We start from the raw sequence: 20,194 nt of genomic DNA, 5'->3' as shown, positions 1-20,194 counted from the left end.
CATTGTGCATTGGCCTGTGATGAATTTGCAAGGTTGATTGTGATCCAGGCCATATCATGCAAAATCAGTGCTCGGGCCCAAATTCTCACAGACACACCACAAAATGTTTTTGGAAGTCTAATCAAAGGAGTAAAAGCTGCTATAGCTGCAAACTTTGGGTAGTAGTGGTCTATCATAATAGTTTCATGTTTTACATAAATAGTTCTTTATGGGTTAAAATGTATGTTCTGCTGTACTGTTTGATTAGTATTGTGGCGCCCTGTGGACTAACACTTTTCACCATCATCTGTTCTCAATTTTTCCTGTAATTATTTGACACTAACTACTTGTTTTTGGACTTGTTTTGGTCTTGCAGCACAGTCAGCACATCACTGTTGATTTTCTCTTACAATGTGTTGATTGTATTCTGCCTCACTTGTAAATCACTTTGAATTAATGTAATTTGATTTAGTTTTTCACTGTAATTGTGCATTCAAATCATGAAGGATGTGAACATTTTAAGGAGGAAAAGGCTGCTGCTGGTTGTGGTGATGGCTCAACATTTAGTGTTTGGGCTGGATATACATTTAAATGCTTAAAGCAGCTGGTGGTTTAAAGTCATGTTTTAATTAGAATGCATGTGTATGTTAAATGAGATGACGTAATGGGAAAAAAACCAGGTGTCTTAGTACCAGGTGTGTTTTTGGCTCAGGTTCAGAATACAGACTGGACTATCAGCAGTAGTCTGGCTGTTACAGGGGCCAATTGGTCCAATAGCCCATCTCAGTTCCTGTCTTGACAATGCGACATCATCACCTTCGAGGTTTAGCCATGACATCATAAACATCCTCCCAGTCCTCAAGCCAAACCAAAATTATGTACTGAACCTTACAAATAACCCCACCTTCCTCTTTCCTGTATAATGAATGGCTGGTGTGTTTGCAAAGTCCTGTTAGACTTTTCCACTGCCACCACAAACTGTATGACAAATCCTGTCCCAGACATGTCCACTCTCCCAGGTTGTCGTATTCTTCTCAGAGAAAAGGACATTGCAGGGCTTACTTAGAATTATTTTTAATCTTAATTTCTGACTGTAACCATCATGTGCATGGCAGGTGCAGGGTGTGTCCCACTGGGTGAACATTAAATCTATGTAGACCAGAAACCAGTCAACCACTTGGCTGTTTATTCAAAGGCTTTGGTTGAAAAGATTACTAACAGGCAGTTACCACATAATGGTTTTGCTGGCTTATGGCAAGAGGGAAATGATCCCATTAGTTTTACTAACTCAATTTCTTTCTTCTTTTAGATGTGTTAGGATTAGTAGCTTATATTTAATAAATCAACATATTAAAGTTGTATTACAGACAAGGCATGGCCAAAAGTAAACACCTAAATATTACATCTGTGTGCTCTTATTAATTGTATGTACAGGGGTTGGACAAAATAACTGAAACACCTGGTTTTAGACCACAATAATTTATTAGTATGGTGTAGGGCCTCCTTTTGCGGCCAATACAGCGTCAATTCGTCTTGGAAATGACATATACAAGTCCTGCACAGTGGTCAGAGGGATTTTAAGCCATTCTTCTTGCAGGATAGTGGCCAGGTCACTACGTGATGCTGGTGGAGGAAAACGTTTCCTGACTCGCTTCTCCAAAACACCCCAAAGTGGCTCAATAATATTTAGATCTGGTGACTGTGCAGGCCATGGGAGATGTTCAACTTCACTTTCATGTTCATCAAACCAATCTTTCACCAGTTTTGCTGTGTGTATTGGTGCATTGTCATCCTGATACACGGCACCGCCATTGGATGCACATGGTCCTCCAGAATGGTTCGGTAGTCCTTGGCAGTGATGCGCCCATCTAGCACAAGTATTGGGCCAAGGGAATGCCATGATATGGCAGCCCAAACCATCACTGATCCACCCCCATGCTTCACTCTGGGCATGCAACAGTCTGGGTGGTACGCTTCTTTGGGGCTTCTCCACACCGTAACTCTCCCGGATGTGGGGAAAACAGTAAAGGTGGACTCATCAGAGAACAATACATGTTTCACATTGTCCACAGCCCAAGATTTGCGCTCCTTGCACCATTGAAACCGACGTTTGGCATTGGCACGAGTGACCAAAGGTTTGGCTATAGCAGCCCGGCCGTGTATATTGACCCTGTGGAGCTCCCGACGGACAGTTCTGGTGGAAACAGGAGAGTTGAGGTGCACATTTAATTCTGCCGTGATTTGGGCAGCCGTGGTTTTATGTTTTTTGGATACAATCCGGGTTAGCACCCGAACATCCCTTTCAGACAGCTTCCTCTTGCGTCCACAGTTAATCCTGTTGGATGTGGTTTGTCCTTCTTGGTGGTATGCTGACATTACCCTGGATACCGTGGCTCTTGATACATCACAAAGACTTGCTGTCTTGGTCACAGATGCGCCAGCAAGACGTGCACCAACAATTTGTCCTCTTTTGAACTCTGGTATGTCACCCATAATGTTGTGTGCATTGCAATATTTTGAGCAAAACTGTGCTCTTACCCTGCTAATTGAGCCTTCACACTCTGCTCTTACTGGTGCAATGTGCAATTAATGAAGATTGGCCACCAGACTTTAGCCATGAAACCTCCCACACTAAAATGACAGGTGTTTCAGTTATTTTGTCCAACCCCTGTATGTATTTAAGTATTACATTATATATATTATATGTATTTATGTTTTCCAAAAGTTAAAACATGACTATTCCAGCAGGTAGCGTTTTCCTGGTTCACAGGTGCCAATTTATACTATTGTTTTTTCCATTTCTTTAATCTTTGTTTATGCTTATAAATATATAAGTCTTCATTCATATTTGTAGGGAAACGTCAAAAGTTAAAAGACATTTGAAATAGAAATAACCACTGAAAGTAAACAAAAGAACACAAAACCAGTTATATTCTATTTTTTTCACTGTTCATCGTAATAATGGCACCGTTTAGATGTAGGTGTTCGTTAATGCAGATATTTGATATGTTGTTTTATAACATATTTTCTCTTTATTTCTTTCTCTGTTTTGCAGGCTGGCTTATGTAAGTGTGTGTTCTGCTTATATCTAAAAGATGTTCTCTCACAAGTCGTTGCTGCTTCTGAGTGTCTTCAGTTTGGCCTCACATTCACTAGCGCTGCCTTTCGAGCAGAGGGGCTTCTGGGACTTCGGCATTGATGGCGATGGAGGGGGTTCGATGACTGTAATGATGAGGGATGAAGAGGAAGGTTCAGCTGTGGAGGAACTGCCACCTCCAGATTTTCATGTTTGTCCCTTTGGGTGTCACTGTCAACTAAGAGTGGTGCAGTGCTCTGATCTCGGTAAGCATCTTTATGTCTCTCTGTTAAAAATAACCAAGCCAGATATTTTTACTACATCTGTAGCTGTGGCATTTACATCAGACTTTAACAAGAAATGTTTAAGGATAAAATTCCATCCCAGAGCTGTTTTAATGTTTACAAAATGGCCAAAATTTTGTAGACATCCAGTCTAACTAGTGGAGTCAGCTATTTCTAACAGTCACAGTCGGGAATTGGAAATGACTAGGTTGGTAGATAAAGGTGGAGAAATCCAGAAAAAACTGAACATTTAGGAGGCTGTGTGAGAAGAGTCTATTTAATGGATGAGTGAATAAAGAGAAAAGGATAGACATAAAGGACATTCAGGAGATACTCAAAGACTACAGAGGAAATAGGGGCTTTGATGGCAAATGGAATGCTTCTGGGTAATTTCCTTGCAATCTCCAAGATGTGGTTTGAGACTGACAGGATGTTTAACAGGAATACAGAGTGGGAGTAAGAAGGAACATCATACTGATGAAGATATGTTCAAACACACAGTCTGAAGAGCTTCTGTGTATTTATCCACTAAAGTTAAAATAAAATGTAATTAATTGATTTTGTGAACATTAAGACAGATGTTATGTGCTGCTTTCTGGGTTTTTATTTTTACAAACGGAAAATAAAGAATAAACTGCTTGATATACTTCAGTCACACCCCAGATGTGTAAAATCAAGCAAACAGTTCATTATCAAATATTGAACATATGGAGTTCTTGAAGGTGAAGGTTGATGCTCATTTATTTGATATATGTATACAGAAATTTCCATGGTGAGTCTGATGCGAAAGAACATGGCCAGCACAGACCCCTGACCTCAAACCCATCTTACTTTTTTAGATTAAATTGGAATGCCAACTCTGAGCCAAACTTCATTGGCCAGCATTATTGACTGGCCTTGGTAAAGTTCTTGTAAAGCTTACAAAAAGTAATATGATCTAATAAGCAAACCATCGCTACACATTTTACATCTGGATAGATTTACATTTTTAACAAACCAAATAAATGCCTTTAATGCACAATGTTGACTGCCTGCAGTTATGAAGGATAGACTCTGCGATGGTATAAGCAACAATCTGGCAAAACTCAGAGATATGACAAAACTCTGACCAGATGCACCCTATGATGTAAACACACTTTTTAAAGACGCTTGCATAAATTGTAAATGGTTTCATACACAATGCTAAAATTATTCAGGAATAACTTGGCAAACATAAGAATGAAGACCATTGTTCTCCTATATAGTCTGAATAGTGCACAAGCTCTGAAGTACACATCCACCTTATTGATCCCTTGAAGAATACTTCAGCATCACATCACAATCCATTTAGGACTTTTACAGCATTCCAGGATTTCTGAAAGCAAAGTGTGGCTTAACTCCTGGGCTGATGGTCATATCCACATAGAGCCGACGTGGCTAGAAGTGACATATGAACTGTTTCTTGTTAAACACCTGGTTAGCATAAAGATAACTTGATCCCGGACTGTATTCTTTAATTTATAACAAATACATTAAAGATAATGAGATTATTGTTTTGAAATACGTTCAAAATATTGAGATAGTTAAAGAGCTTGGGACTGAGCAGTTTCAGGAATTGAAATAAATTAAAATACGTACATTTATGTTTTTAGAAGAATTAAAAATGAATGATAAAACATGTTTATTAAGGTGCCAGTCTGTTTCCAGTGTTTCACCTTGACAGTTTCACCTAAATGTAAAAGAAAAGTTTGTCATGTAAGCAGACATATGAAGACATGTTTGGTATTTCTTGACATTTAAATAATATAGGGAGGATTATATTACATTGGGAACATAGTAAAATGTAAGTGGAGAACATACAATGTCAGAATGTGTCACTAATAACTTTACATACATTATGTTCTTATGGGTAGGAATTTGACCCGTAGTTTTGACCCAAGTTCAATTTTTCTCCTGTGTTTTTCTAGACCCCCTGTAAGTGGTTTGCTGGAGCTGAGGTTTTAGTTGCTGAACATTTACTGCAATATAAATGAGAGGAATCTATATGAATTGAGTTAGAATAGCAGCTGGTATAAATTACTCCACTTTGCTTGGGTGTAATAAATGTCAGTTATACATATTACAGTGCTTATACTGTTGTTATTTTTCAGTCTCGCATGCAGATTCATATGAAGTAAGGAAACTGATTGATGGTCATAGCCATGTGGTTTTTCTGACCCTGAAAATTGACAGCGTGGTTCATGGCCCAGCTTATAAACAGTAAGCTGATCTCACAGTAAACACACCCCCTGCTTTGCACTGAATGTGGTAGAAGCTGTCATAGTTGGGTGGGGTTTTTGACACAGAAGAAGCATTATTTTTAAACAGTTACCATATTCTAGATCAATAATTATAATTTAGTCATTTAAATATTTTTTTTTTTACCACTGTCAGGGTTGCGGTGGGTCCAGATTCCCGAGAAAGAATGCCAATCATGTCAGTTTGGCTGAACAATAGCACCTGCTGTGACTCAAGCCTGTATCGGCACAATGGTGGGCTAGGGGTATAGACCACTGCATCACCCAGGCAACTATAAATAATTACAATAATGTTTATTTAAAAAAACTTCAGGAATAGAAAACTATAAGGCTAAGAATTTTAACTTACATGTATTAAATGATAATTGATCATTTATTTTCTGTGTAAGTGGAAATATTAAGCCATGATTCCAGCAACTGCGGCAAACATCATCAACACAAAGCAACAAGCAACATCTGTATTAAAACCTTTTATTTGATTTGATTTTGGTTACCTCTACATCTGGCACCACCCTAAACATCGAGTACAAGGCCAGAACACATCTTAGAACAGAACCAGTCCATCACAGGGCATCACCTGTTCATGCACTCACATTAAGAGGCAATTAACAGAAGCTGTTACACCTACTGGTATATTTTGGGGACAGGAATAAAATTAATGTGGATATAGAGAGAACATAACTCCTAGACACAGTGTTGCTATCTATGTAAGCACAAGGTTGGCTGATAGCAGTGCTGAGAATCGAACCTGAGCGTACGCGTTTTACCACTGTGCCACCGAGCACCTGGTAACAATTACTTAAACTCATATGCTAAAATTCCACTTGTTTTTATCAGTGACTATCGCAAACTAGTTTTTAAATTTTAACAGTGTCAATATGCTATATACACTATTCTGTAGTACATTTTTATTGTATTTTCCCAATTTCAGGAATTTCTTACATTACAAGAAATTTAAAACTGGTAAAAATGACCATTACCAGTTGAAGGGATTATTAGTCAAGTACTATATCCAGTTTGGTTGTACTAGTGTGGTAATGTATATATAATTTGTGTTTTTCAGGTTTGACAGAGGTCCCCAAAAACATCCCGTCTGACACCAAACTGCTGGACCTGCAGAACAACCGCATTTCAGAACTGAAGGAGAACGACTTCAAAGGCCTCAGTAACCTCTACGTAAGAAAAGCTCTCATGAATTATGCTGAAATACAGAAAATATAGAGGCACATTTAGAAGGAGTTGGGTGTAAATTAACTAAAACTTGAGACAGATTTATATAGGAAGTAGGGCTGTCGAAGTTAACGCGATAATAACGCATTAACGCAATCTCAATTTAACGCGATTAAAAAAATTAGTGCCATTAACGCAAATTCTGTTAGGGTACCTGCGGCGTCTGGTGAACGCACCACCAGCTCCCAGCGTCGCAGGTGTTACAGAGCACAGAACAGCAAAGCTTTAAATAGGAGGCTGCCTAATTAGTGCAACGACCTGCAGCTGCACTCGCGCTATTTAAGTGAGCCTCGCATAGCTGTAGGCGTCGCACCTTCTCTCTTGTTTTCACACGCAATGGCTGTGCAGTCGCACCCCTTTTTTCAGGGTCAGTTCGGTATCCCCGGGCATTACTAGAATGGTCGGGTGTGTATGTTGAAAGACAGAGGTAAATAGGGTTTTCTTTTCCAGGTAGGGAAAGATCGGTGCGACCCCGCGCAGTCCTCGCGCTGCTGTTCTGTTCCTCGCCTTTTTGCCAGATCTCCTCTGTATCCGTTAGCTGGTGGCTAACGTTAGCCTAGCCGCCGGTACAGCGAAGAGATCTTATCCGCTAAAGTAGGCGGACCCTTCAGTGCCAGCTTAGCCTAGTGGGCTAAGCGTTTGTTTATGACGCTGTCAGCGTCGGTTCGGATCCGCGCAGTAACCTTTTTGTGTTCTCTATTTTTTCCCCCTTAGCAGATCGGTTTCCTCCCAGCTCAGCGGTGCGAAGCTGGTGACAGCGCTGGTCCGAGAAACTCCGAAACTCTTGCCGGTTTCGGTTTTGGTTTCTCTTCTCCGCGTTTTGGGACCGTTTGTTCTCGGCGCCTTTTAAGCGCGAGACTTCCCCCTTTTTCTCCAGCTAGTAGATAGCTCTGTGAGTACACGAACGCCTCGCACGCCGGCGATCCGGGTTCGTGACTCGCGGTATTGTGTTTATTTATATATTTTTCATTTTTGTCTTTTTCAGTTGCCTGCGGCACTCTAGCGGCTGAATGTGGGTGGGATGAGGGCGCATTAATTGCGATTTTCCATCGCGGGCTGGGGGAAAAAATTAAGGACGAGTTGGCCACTCGTGAGCTCCCCACTTCGCTTAAGGCCTTTTACCTCCTTGCAACCACCATTGACACCAGGCTCCGACAGCGGGCTCGGGAGCGAGGGTTGCATCCACCCTTTGGTCGGTTCCAGGGCGCACCCCGACCGCCGTTGCGGGACCAGGACCCTGAACCCATGCAATTGGGATCAGCTAGGGCGGCCACACCACCATCTCCCGACTCCGCCCTGAGGGCCCGTGCTCGGTTAAACGAGTAGGCCACTCTCAAGGCAGGGAGTCGAGGGTGAGCCGATCCAACATCCCTGATCATGGTTTGTTTCTTACCGTGACATTGCATTGGGGTTCGGGGAACGTGGAGCTTAAGGTTTGTATTGATTCGGGCGCGGTCGAAAGTTTCATCGATCGCTGCCTGGTGCGCAGGTTGGGGATTGAGCTCCGACCGCTACGAGTACCCATCACGGTTCACGCTGTGGACGACCGAGCGGTGGCCGGTAGTCCCATCACCCACCAGACGCCTCCTCTTACAATGCGTCTGGGGAACCACGAGGAGCGGATCACCTTCTTGGTGACTCAGGTCCCTCAGCTCCAGGTGGTTCTAGGGCACTCGTGGCTTAGGAGGCACAATCCCCAAATTGACTGGGTAACTGGGTCAATCTTTGCCTGGGGAACGCGGTGCCAGGATGCATGCTTGTTGCCAGCTAGCCTCTCGCCGGCATCGCCATCGCCTGACGCGATAGCCCCTGATCTGGCCCGGGTACCACCTGTTTACCATGATCTTCATGAGGTTTTTAGCAAGTCCCGGGCGCGGGACTTGCCCCCCCACAGACCCTTTGATTGTGCTATAAATCTGCTCCCCGGTACATCTCCTCCTAGGGGGCGTCTTTTCTCCCTGTCGGGACCCGAGAAGACCGCCATGGAAGAGTACGTTAGGGAAGCGCTCCAACAGGGCTTCATTCGTCCTTCGTCCTCCCCAGCTGGGGCTGGGTTCTTCTTTGTTGGGAAGAAGGACGGGACCTTGCGCCCTTGCATTGACTATCGGGGTCTGAACGCCATAACAATCAAGGATCGGTATCCGCTGCCGCTGATGGCCACGGCTTTCGAAGCCCTTCAGCGAGCTTCCATTTTTTCGAAGCTTGATTTACGCAGCGCGTATAACCTGATTCGGATCAGGCGAGGGGATGAGTGGAAGACTGCGTTCATTACGCCCACGGGACACTATGAATATCTAGTGATGCCCTTTGGGTTAATGAATGCCCCTGCAGTCTTCCAACGCTTCATCAATGAGGCTCTGCGAGAGGCCCTTGATAGATACGTCTACGTTTATCTAGACGATATCCTAATTTTTAGCCGGTCCATCGAGGAACACGTGAGGCACGTCCGCCGGATTCTCCAGCTTCTGCTCGACCACCATTTGTTTGTCAAGCTGGAGAAGTCCGTTTTCCATGCCCCAACTATTTCATTTTTGGGGTTTATTGTTTCTCAGGGCGCCCTCCGAATGGATCCGGCTAAAATCAAATCAGTGGAGGATTGGCCAACTCCCTGTTCCGTACGCCAGGTGCAAAGGTTTTTGGGCTTTGCAAACCTTTTCAGGCGTTTCGTACGGAACTTTAGTACGGTCGCCGCTCCTTTAACGGTCCTTACTGGGAAGGGTCCGTTTAAATGGACGGTGCAAGCCCAACAAGCCTTTAACAGGCTGAAAGCTCTCCTTACCACTGCTCCCGTGTTGCAGTTGCCCGATCCAGAGGAACCTTTCATTGTAGAAGTGGACGCCTCTGATGTCGGGGTTGGGGCAGTGCTTTCCCAGAGAGTGGGCCCAGAAAAGAAGCTCCATCCTTGCGCCTTCTTTTCGCACCGTTTAACTCCTGCCGAGCGTAACTACCCGGTAGGAGACAAGGAGCTTCTGGCCATCAAGCTAGCGCTGGATGAGTGGCGACATTGGCTTGAGGGGGCGAAACATCCCTTCCTTGTCTGGACAGACCATAAAAATCTGTCGTTTATCCAGCAAGCGAAGAGGATGAATTCTCGTCAGGCTCGCTGGTCCCTTTTTTTTGGTCGTTTCCAGTTCACTCTGTCTTATAGACCAGGGTCGAAAAACGGTAAGCCGGATGCCTTATCCAGGCAGTGGGAGCCGACCAGACCTGAAACCGAGCCTGATCCCATCATCCCTGCGAGTCAGATTGCTGCCCCGGTCACATGGGGCATATTCAAGGTTGTCCGGGACGCTCAGGTTGTGGAGCCCGACCCAGGTGGAGGTCCGCCTGACCGACTGTTTGTTCCAACAACAGTTCGCCGGCAGGTGTTTGAATGGGCCCATGCGTCCCCATTTGCGGCTCACCCAGGAGTCTTTAAGACCCTGGTGTTGCTACGCCGAAGGTTTTGGTGGCCGGGGATGGAGAGTCAGGTGAAGGACTTTGTCCGCACCTGCGCTGTCTGTGCTACAAATAAAAGCACTAGAGAGCGTCCACGGGGACTACTCCATCCATTGCCAGTGCCCTCCAGACCATGGTCCCATCTGGCACTGGATTTTGTGACAGGTTTGCCAAGATCCAGGGGATTCACGGTAGTACTGGTGATTGTTGACCGGTTCACCAAGTCTTGCCTCTTTGTTCCGCTGCCCAAGCTCCCGTCTGCCATGACTACCGCTCAGGCGATACTGCAACATGTGGTGAGAGCACATGGGGTCCCATCCGACATTGTGTCGGATCGGGGCCCGCAGTTTGTGAGTCAGTGCTGGCGAGCCTTCTGTCAACTCCTCGGGGCGACGGCTAGTTTATCCTCAGGATACCATCCTGAGTCCAACGGGCAGTCAGAGCGGGTCATTCAAGACCTAGGCAAGATGCTTCGGTGCTTAACTGCAGGGAATCCAGCCACTTGGGCGGATAAACTGTTGTGGGCTGAATTTGCCCACAATACCCTGCACCACGCCGCACTTGGTATGTCACCGTTTGAGGCACAGTTTGGATACCCGCCTCCGCTGTTTCCCGATCAGGAACAAGAGGTTGCGGTCCCAACTGTGCAGCAACATATCCGTCGCTGCCGTGCCGCCTGGCGGAAAGCAAGAGAGGCTCTTCTGGCCTCCCAGCGCACCATGAAGCGCAATGCTGACCGCAGACGGCAGCCGGCTCTTACGTTCCGGCCGGGCCAACGAGTCCTCCTGTCGACGAGGGATCTCCCCGTCAAAGGTACCCCTCATAAGCTGGCGCCGAGGTATATTGGCCCGTTCAAGGTGGTAAGACGGATAAACCCGGTGACATATAGGTTGGAGCTACCTCCCAGGATGAAGGCGCATCCAACCTTCCACGTCTCCCAACTTCGCCCATTTGCGTGCGAGGGAGCTATACCCCCTCCCCAACCTCCCGCCCCTCGTATCATCCAGGGTGCCCCTGCATTCACGGTGCGCCGCCTCCTGGATAGCAGGAGAGTGCAGGGTAGCACCCAATACCTGGTGGATTGGGAGGGTTTTGGCCCCGAGGAACGTTCGTGGGTACCGGCTCGTCATATCCTGGACCCGGAACTGATCCGCGAGTTCCGACGGAACCAGGCAGCGGATCTTGGGACCTCAGGAGCTGTCCCTAGAGGAGGGGGTTCTGTTAGGGTACCTGCGGCGTCTGGTGAACGCACCACCAGCTCCCAGCGTCGCAGGTGTTACAGAGCACAGAACAGCAAAGCTTTAAATAGGAGGCTGCCTAATTAGTGCAACGACCTGCAGCTGCACTCGCGCTATTTAAGTGAGCCTCGCATAGCTGTAGGCGTCGCACCTTCTCTCTTGTTTTCACACGCAATGGCTGTGCAGTCGCACCCCTTTTTTCAGGGTCAGTTCGGTATCCCCGGGCATTACTAGAATGGTCGGGTGTGTATGTTGAAAGACAGAGGTAAATAGGGTTTTCTTTTCCAGGTAGGGAAAGATCGGTGCGACCCCGCGCAGTCCTCGCGCTGCTGTTCTGTTCCTCGCCTTTTTGCCAGATCTCCTCTGTATCCGTTAGCTGGTGGCTAACGTTAGCCTAGCCGCCGGTACAGCGAAGAGATCTTATCCGCTAAAGTAGGCGGACCCTTCAGTGCCAGCTTAGCCTAGTGGGCTAAGCGTTTGTTTATGACGCTGTCAGCGTCGGTTCGGATCCGCGCAGTAACCTTTTTGTGTTCTCTATTTTTTCCCCCTTAGCAGATCGGTTTCCTCCCAGCTCAGCGGTGCGAAGCTGGTGACAGCGCTGGTCCGAGAAACTCCGAAACTCTTGCCGGTTTCGGTTTTGGTTTCTCTTCTCCGCGTTTTGGGACCGTTTGTTCTCGGCGCCTTTTAAGCGCGAGACTTCCCCCTTTTTCTCCAGCTAGTAGATAGCTCTGTGAGTACACGAACGCCTCGCACGCCGGCGATCCGGGTTCGTGACTCGCGGTATTGTGTTTATTTATATATTTTTCATTTTTGTCTTTTTCAGTTGCCTGCGGCGCCTGCGGCTTCAAATCGGGGTTCTCCCGATTTGTTTTTTGTTATCCTTTTCCAATTTTGTGTTTTATAAAATATATATTGTTTATAACAAATAAATATATATATTTCTCTGCATTCTTGGGTCCTCCGCTTCTCCTTATAACAAATTCTAGTTCATGTTGACACTTGACTGGTAGAACAAACGTTTTAATGTCGGACTTGCCACCGTTTTTCATTTGCGGTTTGTTAACATAATGTAACCGATCGTGGTAGTGATGCACTTGCATAATAAAGAAATAAATACACGCTATATTCACAAGTTGTCGGGAGCAGAACACTTTATTACACTTAATTAACTTCTTCTTCTGTACCGAATACCGGAAAGCTGAGTCAAGCACGTTAGTTCATGAACTATGGAAGCCCCAAAGGGTCAAAACACACTCACTTCGTGTAGAAACGTCCATCAAACCATCGTCACGATACAACCACAGACAAGTCTGATACAATAACTATGCCTTATCCCATCTAAAGCACCGCTGATCTACAATGTTTGCTGATGGAGAAATTCTAACCTACAATCTGACATTTACTGCCTAGTATGTGAGTGAATAAAACTCCCTTACAGTTTTCTCTTGTCCCAGCAGTTTTTAACATCAGTACATTTAGCATAAAATGTGTTCACCATTTTAATTGTAACATTTCACTTAAAAATCCTTGTTTTCTATAACATTTACACAGATTTTTTTTAATGCGATTAATCGCGATTAACTATATGAAATTCTGAGATTAATCGCGATTAAAAATTTTAATCGTTTGACAGCCCTAATAGGAAGTCAAAAAATGTGAGAAAGTAGGTGAACAAACAATCCGAGAGGATGTTGAATCAGATTATTTTGTCCCACTGCAGAATTTCCTGCTGGTCTACTAAGTCTCGATCTGTGCCAAACTGAATATTTTAGTTCCGTCCTGCACTCAGAGCAAAGCTTTTTCTTTGTTCAGGGTTTCAAACACAATATTTAGTGTGGCCTTGAACACTGCTAAATAAAAGCTTTGCTTCATGCTGTTACTGGAGTCATTCTTTCATCTTCAGTATCCACTTCATGATCAGGATTATAGCGGATACACTGCCTGCCTATACCGGAAAAAAACTGAATGCATGACAGGAATACACTCTGGACATGGCAATTTAGTTGTACAAGAACACACGCTTGCCTATTTACTCACCTGATGATAATTTGGAGTAACCAGTTGTTCTAAGGCTTAGGAGGTGGAAACTAAAACATCCAGAGGAAACACATGACACACTTTTTACCACCCAGTTGATTTTAATAATAATTCTGCCTGCTGGTTTGTGTTTATTGGCAAGAACCGGTAGCTGGAACAAATCCTGGTAAGGACTTTGAAGTTCTAAACCTGAACTTTCTACCTCTACCTTATTTCTAGTCTTGTGTTGTGGACTTTTGTAAGGTGCAACAAAAAAGTTGACACAGACACATAAAACAACACATGGTGAATTGCTTTTGGTCTGGGACAGGGCTCATGTTGGCCCCCACCCTTCTGCTGCTGTGTGAAAGGAGGAACTCAACAGTGTGTCAGAAGTGGGTTTTGGCAACTACTAAATGTGGTAATAACAAAAGTGGTTTAATAAAAGTTTACTATTTGCCAAATAGATGTGGTTTTCTTTTTGTCTCATTAGGCTTTGTCACTGGTCAACAATAAGATCTCAAAAGTTCATCCACGGGCCTTTACACCTATGCGGCACCTACAAAAGCTGTATTTCTCCCGGAACCTGCTGACGGCAGTCCCCAAAAACCTGCCACCCTCTCTGGTCGAGCTGCGCATCCATGACAACAACATCAAGAAAGTGCCAGCGGGAGCCTTCGCTGGCCTCAGCAAAATGAACTGCATAGGTCAGGATCTGCCTCGCTCTTATGTATACCAGTGGTTACAGTCTGTCTCAACAATTCCCTTTTTAGACGGAGACAGTTGGTTTTGTGGTGGGCACTGGAACTAATTTTTAACTTTGAAATATGGCTTGCAGAAATGGGTGGGAACCCTATTCAGAACAGCGGCTTTGAGCCTGGAGCGTTTAAAGGCCTCAAACTCAACTACCTGCGCATCTCAGAGGCCAAGCTAACCGGCGTGCCCAAAGGTAATAATCAGAGATATAATATGTGGCTAAATGAATGTGGAAACATGATCATAAACTTGTTGGACATCCCATTTCAAAACCATGAATATTCATATGAGCCTCCTTTGAGGGTGTAACAGGGTAGATCTGGAAGGGCCTGTCTGTGGGAATCTGTGCTTATTCAGTCAAAGCATCATGTGTGATTCACCTGTGAGTGTTTTACTTCATTAAAAAGGTGTAAATAGTATATAGTGTATCACAAAAGTGAGTACACCCCTCACATTTCTGCAAATATTTCATTATATCTTTTCATGGGACAACACTATAGAAATAAAACTTGGATATAACTTAGAGTAGTCAGTGTACAACTTGTATAGCAGTGTAGATTTACTGTCTTCTGAAAATAACTCAACACACAGCCATTAATGTCTAAATGGCTGGCAACATAAGTGAGTACACTCCACAGTGAACATGTCCAAATTGTGCCCAAAGTGTCAATATTTTGTGTGACCACCATTATTATCCAGCACTGCCTTAACCCTCCTGGGCATGGAATTCACCAGAGCTGCACAGGTTGCTACTGGAATCCTCTTCCACTCCTCCATGATGACATCCACTTGAGGATGCGCCACAGGTGCTCAATTGGGTTTAGTCCATCACCTTTACCTTCAGCTTCCTCAGCAAGGCAGTTGTCATCTTGGAGGTTGTGTTTGGGGTCGTTATCCTGTTGGAAAACTGCCATGAGGCCCAGTTTTCGAAGGGAGGGGATCATGCTCTGTTTCAGAATGTCACAGTACATGTTGGAATTCATGTTTCCCTCAATGAACTGCAGCTCCCCAGTGCCAGCAACACTCATGCAGCCCAAGACCATGACGCTACCACCACCATGCTTGACTGTAGGCAAGATACAGTTGTCTTGGTACTTCTCACCAGGGCGCCGCCACACATGCTGGACACCATCTGAGCCAAACAAGTTTATCTTGGTCTCGTCAGACCACAGGGCATTCCAGTAATCCATGTTCTTGGACTGCTTGTCTTCAGCAAACTGTTTGCTGGCTTTCTTGTGCGTCAGCTTCCTTCTGGGATGACGACTATGCAGACCGAGTTGATGCAGTGTGCGGCGTATGGTCTGAGCACTGACAGGCTGACCTCCCACGTCTTCAACCTCTGCAGCAATGCTGGCAGCACTCATGTGTCTATTTTTTAAAGCCAACCTCTGGATATGACGCCGAACACGTGGACTCAACTTCTTTGGTCGACCCTGGCGAAGCCTGTTCCGAGTGGAACCTGTCCTGGAAAACCGCTGTATGACCTTGGCCACCATGCTGTAGCTCAGTTTCAGGGTGTAAGCAAACATCTTATAGCCCAGGCCATCTTTGTGGAGAGCAACAATTCTATTTCTCACATCCTCAGAGAGTTCTTTGCCATGAGGTGCCATGTTGAATATCCAGTGGCCAGTATGAGAGAATTGTACCCAAAACACCAAATTTAACAGCCCTGCTCCCCATTTACACTTGGGACCTTGACACATGACACCAGGGAGGGACAACGACACATTTGGGCACAATTTGGACATGTTCACTGTGGGGTGTACTCACTTACAGTATGTTGCCAGCTATTTAGACATTAATGGCTGTGTGTTGAGTTATTTTCAGAAGACAGTAAATCTACACTGCTATACAAGCTGTACACTGACTACTCTAAGTTATATCCAAGTTTCATGTCTATAGTGTTGTCCCATGAAAAGATATAATGAAATATTTGCAGAAATGTGAGGGGTGTACTCACTTTTGTGATACACTGTAGGTGTGTGTTATTTTGGGCATTTAGCGTATGTCTTCTATTTTTATGATTCAACAAAGGCAAAATCATTTTATGTCCCCATGTGAGCTTTAGATTTGGCTGAATACATGTAAATAATTACAAATGAGTTAACTAACTTTATTTTCATTCAGTTGCACACGGTACGCACCACTTTGACTGTATGTTGATTGATCCCGTAATCTCTTAGACTTCCCAGAGACCCTTCACGAGCTCCATCTGGACAACAACAAGATCCAAGCAATTGAGCTGGAGGACCTGAGACGCTATAAACAACTGTACAGGTCAGTCTGGCTCTTAGCATCTGCTGCTCCACCCACAGAGGGATAGAAATCTAAATCTTGAGGCTACAATTTATTTTGCTGTCTACATTTTTGTTTTGAAACAGCTGTAAAAATAGACGTTTAGACAGTAAAATAAACACTACCCGTCAGACCGTGACAGCTTGACACTTGCGACACTGGTTCTGAAGTATACCTGTAGCAACAGCGCCACCTAATGCATTACCCTATTAGTTCAATTGCAAATGCGTGGCATAGATTAAAAAAAGTTTTTTTCCGTATTCAGCAATTTCTTTTGAGCTGTATTAGATACAACTTTGGTTTAAGCATTTTGTTCACTTTCTGGTCCCACATGGCCATTCATGTACAAAACACTTTAGATTTTTTAATGTAAACGTGATGGCTGATTTAAATGATTTGAGACGTTACTACAGACCATTAATATAAGTGTATACTCTGTTGCAGTCATTGTAATCAATACTTGTAGTCAAAATGTATGCATAATGATTAATGGGAAGGTATAAAAGAGAAAAAAGCACCAGAATGATCTCCAAACATTTTCGGATAACGTTCTATGGACAGACTATTAGGTCAACAGACTATTAAGTCAACTATTAGGAAATCATTATGTCTAAAAAGCAAATACAGCATTTCATATTGACATTTCACATTTCATATTATCTGAATGGTTGTAAGGAAACAGAATTTAATATGAACTAAATAGTTTTACAATGACCTAGTTGAGAATGCCCAGAGAAATGCCCAGTACTAAGCAGTCTTTAAAGCGGTTCTACAAAGAAGACTAAGCTAAAAATTCTTTATAGCAATGTAAAAGACTAATTTTATATTATAGATAGTTTTTGGTTGCTGGCATTGCTGCTATAAATAAATATCAGTCATAAATTATCATAAATTACACCAATTATTAAGCTAAGGAGGCTAAGGACCATTTTTGTGTGCACCAATCAATAATGCCAAGCTTCTGCAACAACTTTTTCTTTCATGCCCTTTTGTGTTTACTATATTTTGTAATAAACTGACCAATAGAAATAAAAAGAAAAGCCCTTTTTCTGACATGTTTGTTTTGGTTTCCAGACTAGGCCTGGGCTACAACGACATTCGCAATATTGAGAATGGCAGTCTGTCTTTCGTACCCAACCTTAGAGAGCTGCATTTGGAAAACAACCGACTCACTCGCGTCCCCAAGGGCCTTCCTGACATGAAGTATCTGCAGGTGGGTGAAGATGAAGGTCAAAATGAGGAGAGCATAGTGTAAATATGTCTGCCAGAGTCAGATCTGATGTAAGTCAGATCTACCACGATGGGAGCAGGGATAGAATTTGCGAGTTGAGAGCAGCATCAGCAAATGCTCTAATTTTACTCAAATATTTAAAATTAGCTTATTGTGCATGTTGATCACCAACATTACATGTTCTTTTTTTAGGTGGTCTACCTCCATTCTAACAACATAAGTCAAGTGAGCATTGACGACTTCTGTCCTCGATCCTTTGGTGTGAAGAGGAGCTTCTACAACGGCATTAGTCTTTACAGCAATCCCGTCCAGTACTGGGAAGTGCAACCTGCCACTTTCCGCTGTGTCAGTGACCGAATGTCCATTCATTTTGGAAACTACAAGAAGTAGAGACACAGAGAAGACAAGAAGAGAAATATGAAAGTGGCTGATACTTGACATCAAACTAAACAGAGGAGTAAAAATCAGAAGAGTGGGGTGCATGCAGTTTTATTTAATGTAATTTGTTATGGTGAAATGTGTGGAAGCACACACGCTAAGTGCACAACCAAAGCAAATTCTTTCAACCATTTAATGAGCTTTTAAGTTCAAACTATAGCCAGCTGTTAGACACAAAATATTTTACTACTACTACTATTGAAGTCTGGCAAGAGTAGATCTTCATTTTTAAGTATACATTATTTTTAGATTTTTTATTTGTAGTCTGAGTTTTTACTGAGTCACTGAATTGCTTTTCATGCTTTAGGGGTCTCTTCTGAGGGGGTGGCGGGAAGTAAAGTATTGTAAGTAATAAAGATGCACATGTACTATTCTTTATATGCAGTTTGTCTGACCTTGTTGTCCCATTTGCTCCTTCAGTGCATTCAGTAAGCCTGGAGCTGATCTTTTCAAATGTCCTATTTTGCACAATGTCTCTGCATTCCAGCTGGTCGTTCTGGGTGGGTTGAGCCCATCTATGCTTGTACTTTGCTCATCTGCTGCATGTTGAGAATAAAAAATCTTTTCAGTTTGAATAGAGGGCTAGAAATGTGGTATGATCATGGTCTAAAAGCTGTGACAAATAAATAAATTGATGGATAGGATGCATTCAAGTGAGATGATGTTGTGTCACAATTCATTATGCATACAAGATTATCCACATCCATATTCTCCATTATCTACCAACACCTTTAGTAATTTAGCTATAATGAGACGGCTTGATTTTGAGTGCATTATTATCAGGTTAACGTGTTAACTGATAATTATTTTGGGACAGTTTTGATTATCAAAGCAGTTCAAACTGCTGACAAAATTAGACAGCTGGAACCACTTATGAATATCCTTAGTTTTGTTTCTCTCTGTGTTATTTATTTTTCAGTGAAATCCAAAGAACAATCCACACTGCGCATGGAAAACTCTCTTAAATGCCTGGCCACCAGGCAATATCATCACGTCCTGATTTATTGTTAACCAGGGAGCGTAAAAGTGCTGAAGCTTGGCATGATGAGTGACAGCATAACAAAGAAGCTATCTTAGCAAGTGCAAAGTCATATAAGCTAATTCATCTATATTTCAGTATTTTAAATGTTTTTAATTAGATATTTGTCAGGAGACTCGTAAACAAATAATACAACAATTAATCCATGTTGGTTAAAACGGCTACTGCACTGGTACCCTTTTATAAAAATGTACACAATTATTTATATACTTTAATAATAACTTTGTGAGCAACAAATTTGGAAAGACCTTTAATTGTTTCAGCATGACCCTGCTCCTAGTTTGATAATAAAGAATTTCAATGTCAATTGCAAGCCAGGCATTTTTGTCCATTGTTAGTGACTGACCTCACAAATGCTCTTTTAATAAAATGGGGTAAATTTCCACAAACACACTTCTACTGTATAGTGAAAAGCCTTTTCAGAAGAGTAGAGGCTGAAAGAAAAGGGGAATGCTGTGGAGTCTCACTACGCATGCTCCGACTCAATTGCGTAGAATGCGCAAAGTGCGTAAGGTGCGTCCGTACTTTAGGTACGTCTAATTTATACTATCATTTTCATAAAATTGCCCTATTTCTGTATGTGCAAAGCAAAGTAATTAAAAAACTTACAATCTTCCAATGCTTACCAATGTACTAATATCGATCCGATTCCAATACCAAGTTGGTATCGATACTATCGATATTTGGACCGATCCGCCCACCCCTAGTGTGAACCAGATCAGCCATGGCCACCTCTAAAAATGTTTTTTAATTTCTTTTTAATAGTTTAGTGTAACATATATACAAGAGAGGCAGCATTTGTGATAATAAACGCTTCAGTAAGTTTTCAAAGCAACACTGGCAACGAATTATTAAAGGCCAACATGTTAAAAATACACAAATCAACCACTAGCCGAAG

The 20,194-nt window shown here is 43.3% G+C and overlaps 1 protein-coding gene across 1 annotated transcript in view; it reads left to right on the top strand.

Annotated features, from left to right (window-relative positions):
• bgnb (biglycan b) overlaps positions 1-18,914 on the top strand; it is a 29,201-nt gene extending 10,287 nt beyond the window's left edge. The window contains exons 2-8 of the mRNA XM_063015258.1: positions 3,035-3,321; positions 6,679-6,791; positions 14,031-14,244; positions 14,376-14,486; positions 16,477-16,570; positions 17,663-17,801; positions 18,012-18,914. Coding sequence (XP_062871328.1) covers positions 3,075-3,321; positions 6,679-6,791; positions 14,031-14,244; positions 14,376-14,486; positions 16,477-16,570; positions 17,663-17,801; positions 18,012-18,209 — 1,116 coding nt within the window. The 5' untranslated portion in view covers positions 3,035-3,074 and the 3' untranslated portion in view covers positions 18,210-18,914. The remainder of the gene's footprint in view (positions 1-3,034; positions 3,322-6,678; positions 6,792-14,030; positions 14,245-14,375; positions 14,487-16,476; positions 16,571-17,662; positions 17,802-18,011) is intronic.
• Positions 18,915-20,194: the final 1,280 nt, after the last annotated feature.

This window comes from Trichomycterus rosablanca, chromosome 19, assembly GCF_030014385.1.
Source record: "Trichomycterus rosablanca isolate fTriRos1 chromosome 19, fTriRos1.hap1, whole genome shotgun sequence".
NCBI lineage: Eukaryota > Metazoa > Chordata > Actinopteri > Siluriformes > Trichomycteridae > Trichomycterus > Trichomycterus rosablanca.
Note: the sequence above shows the minus strand (reverse complement) of the source record. Positions and strands in the feature narration are given on the sequence as shown.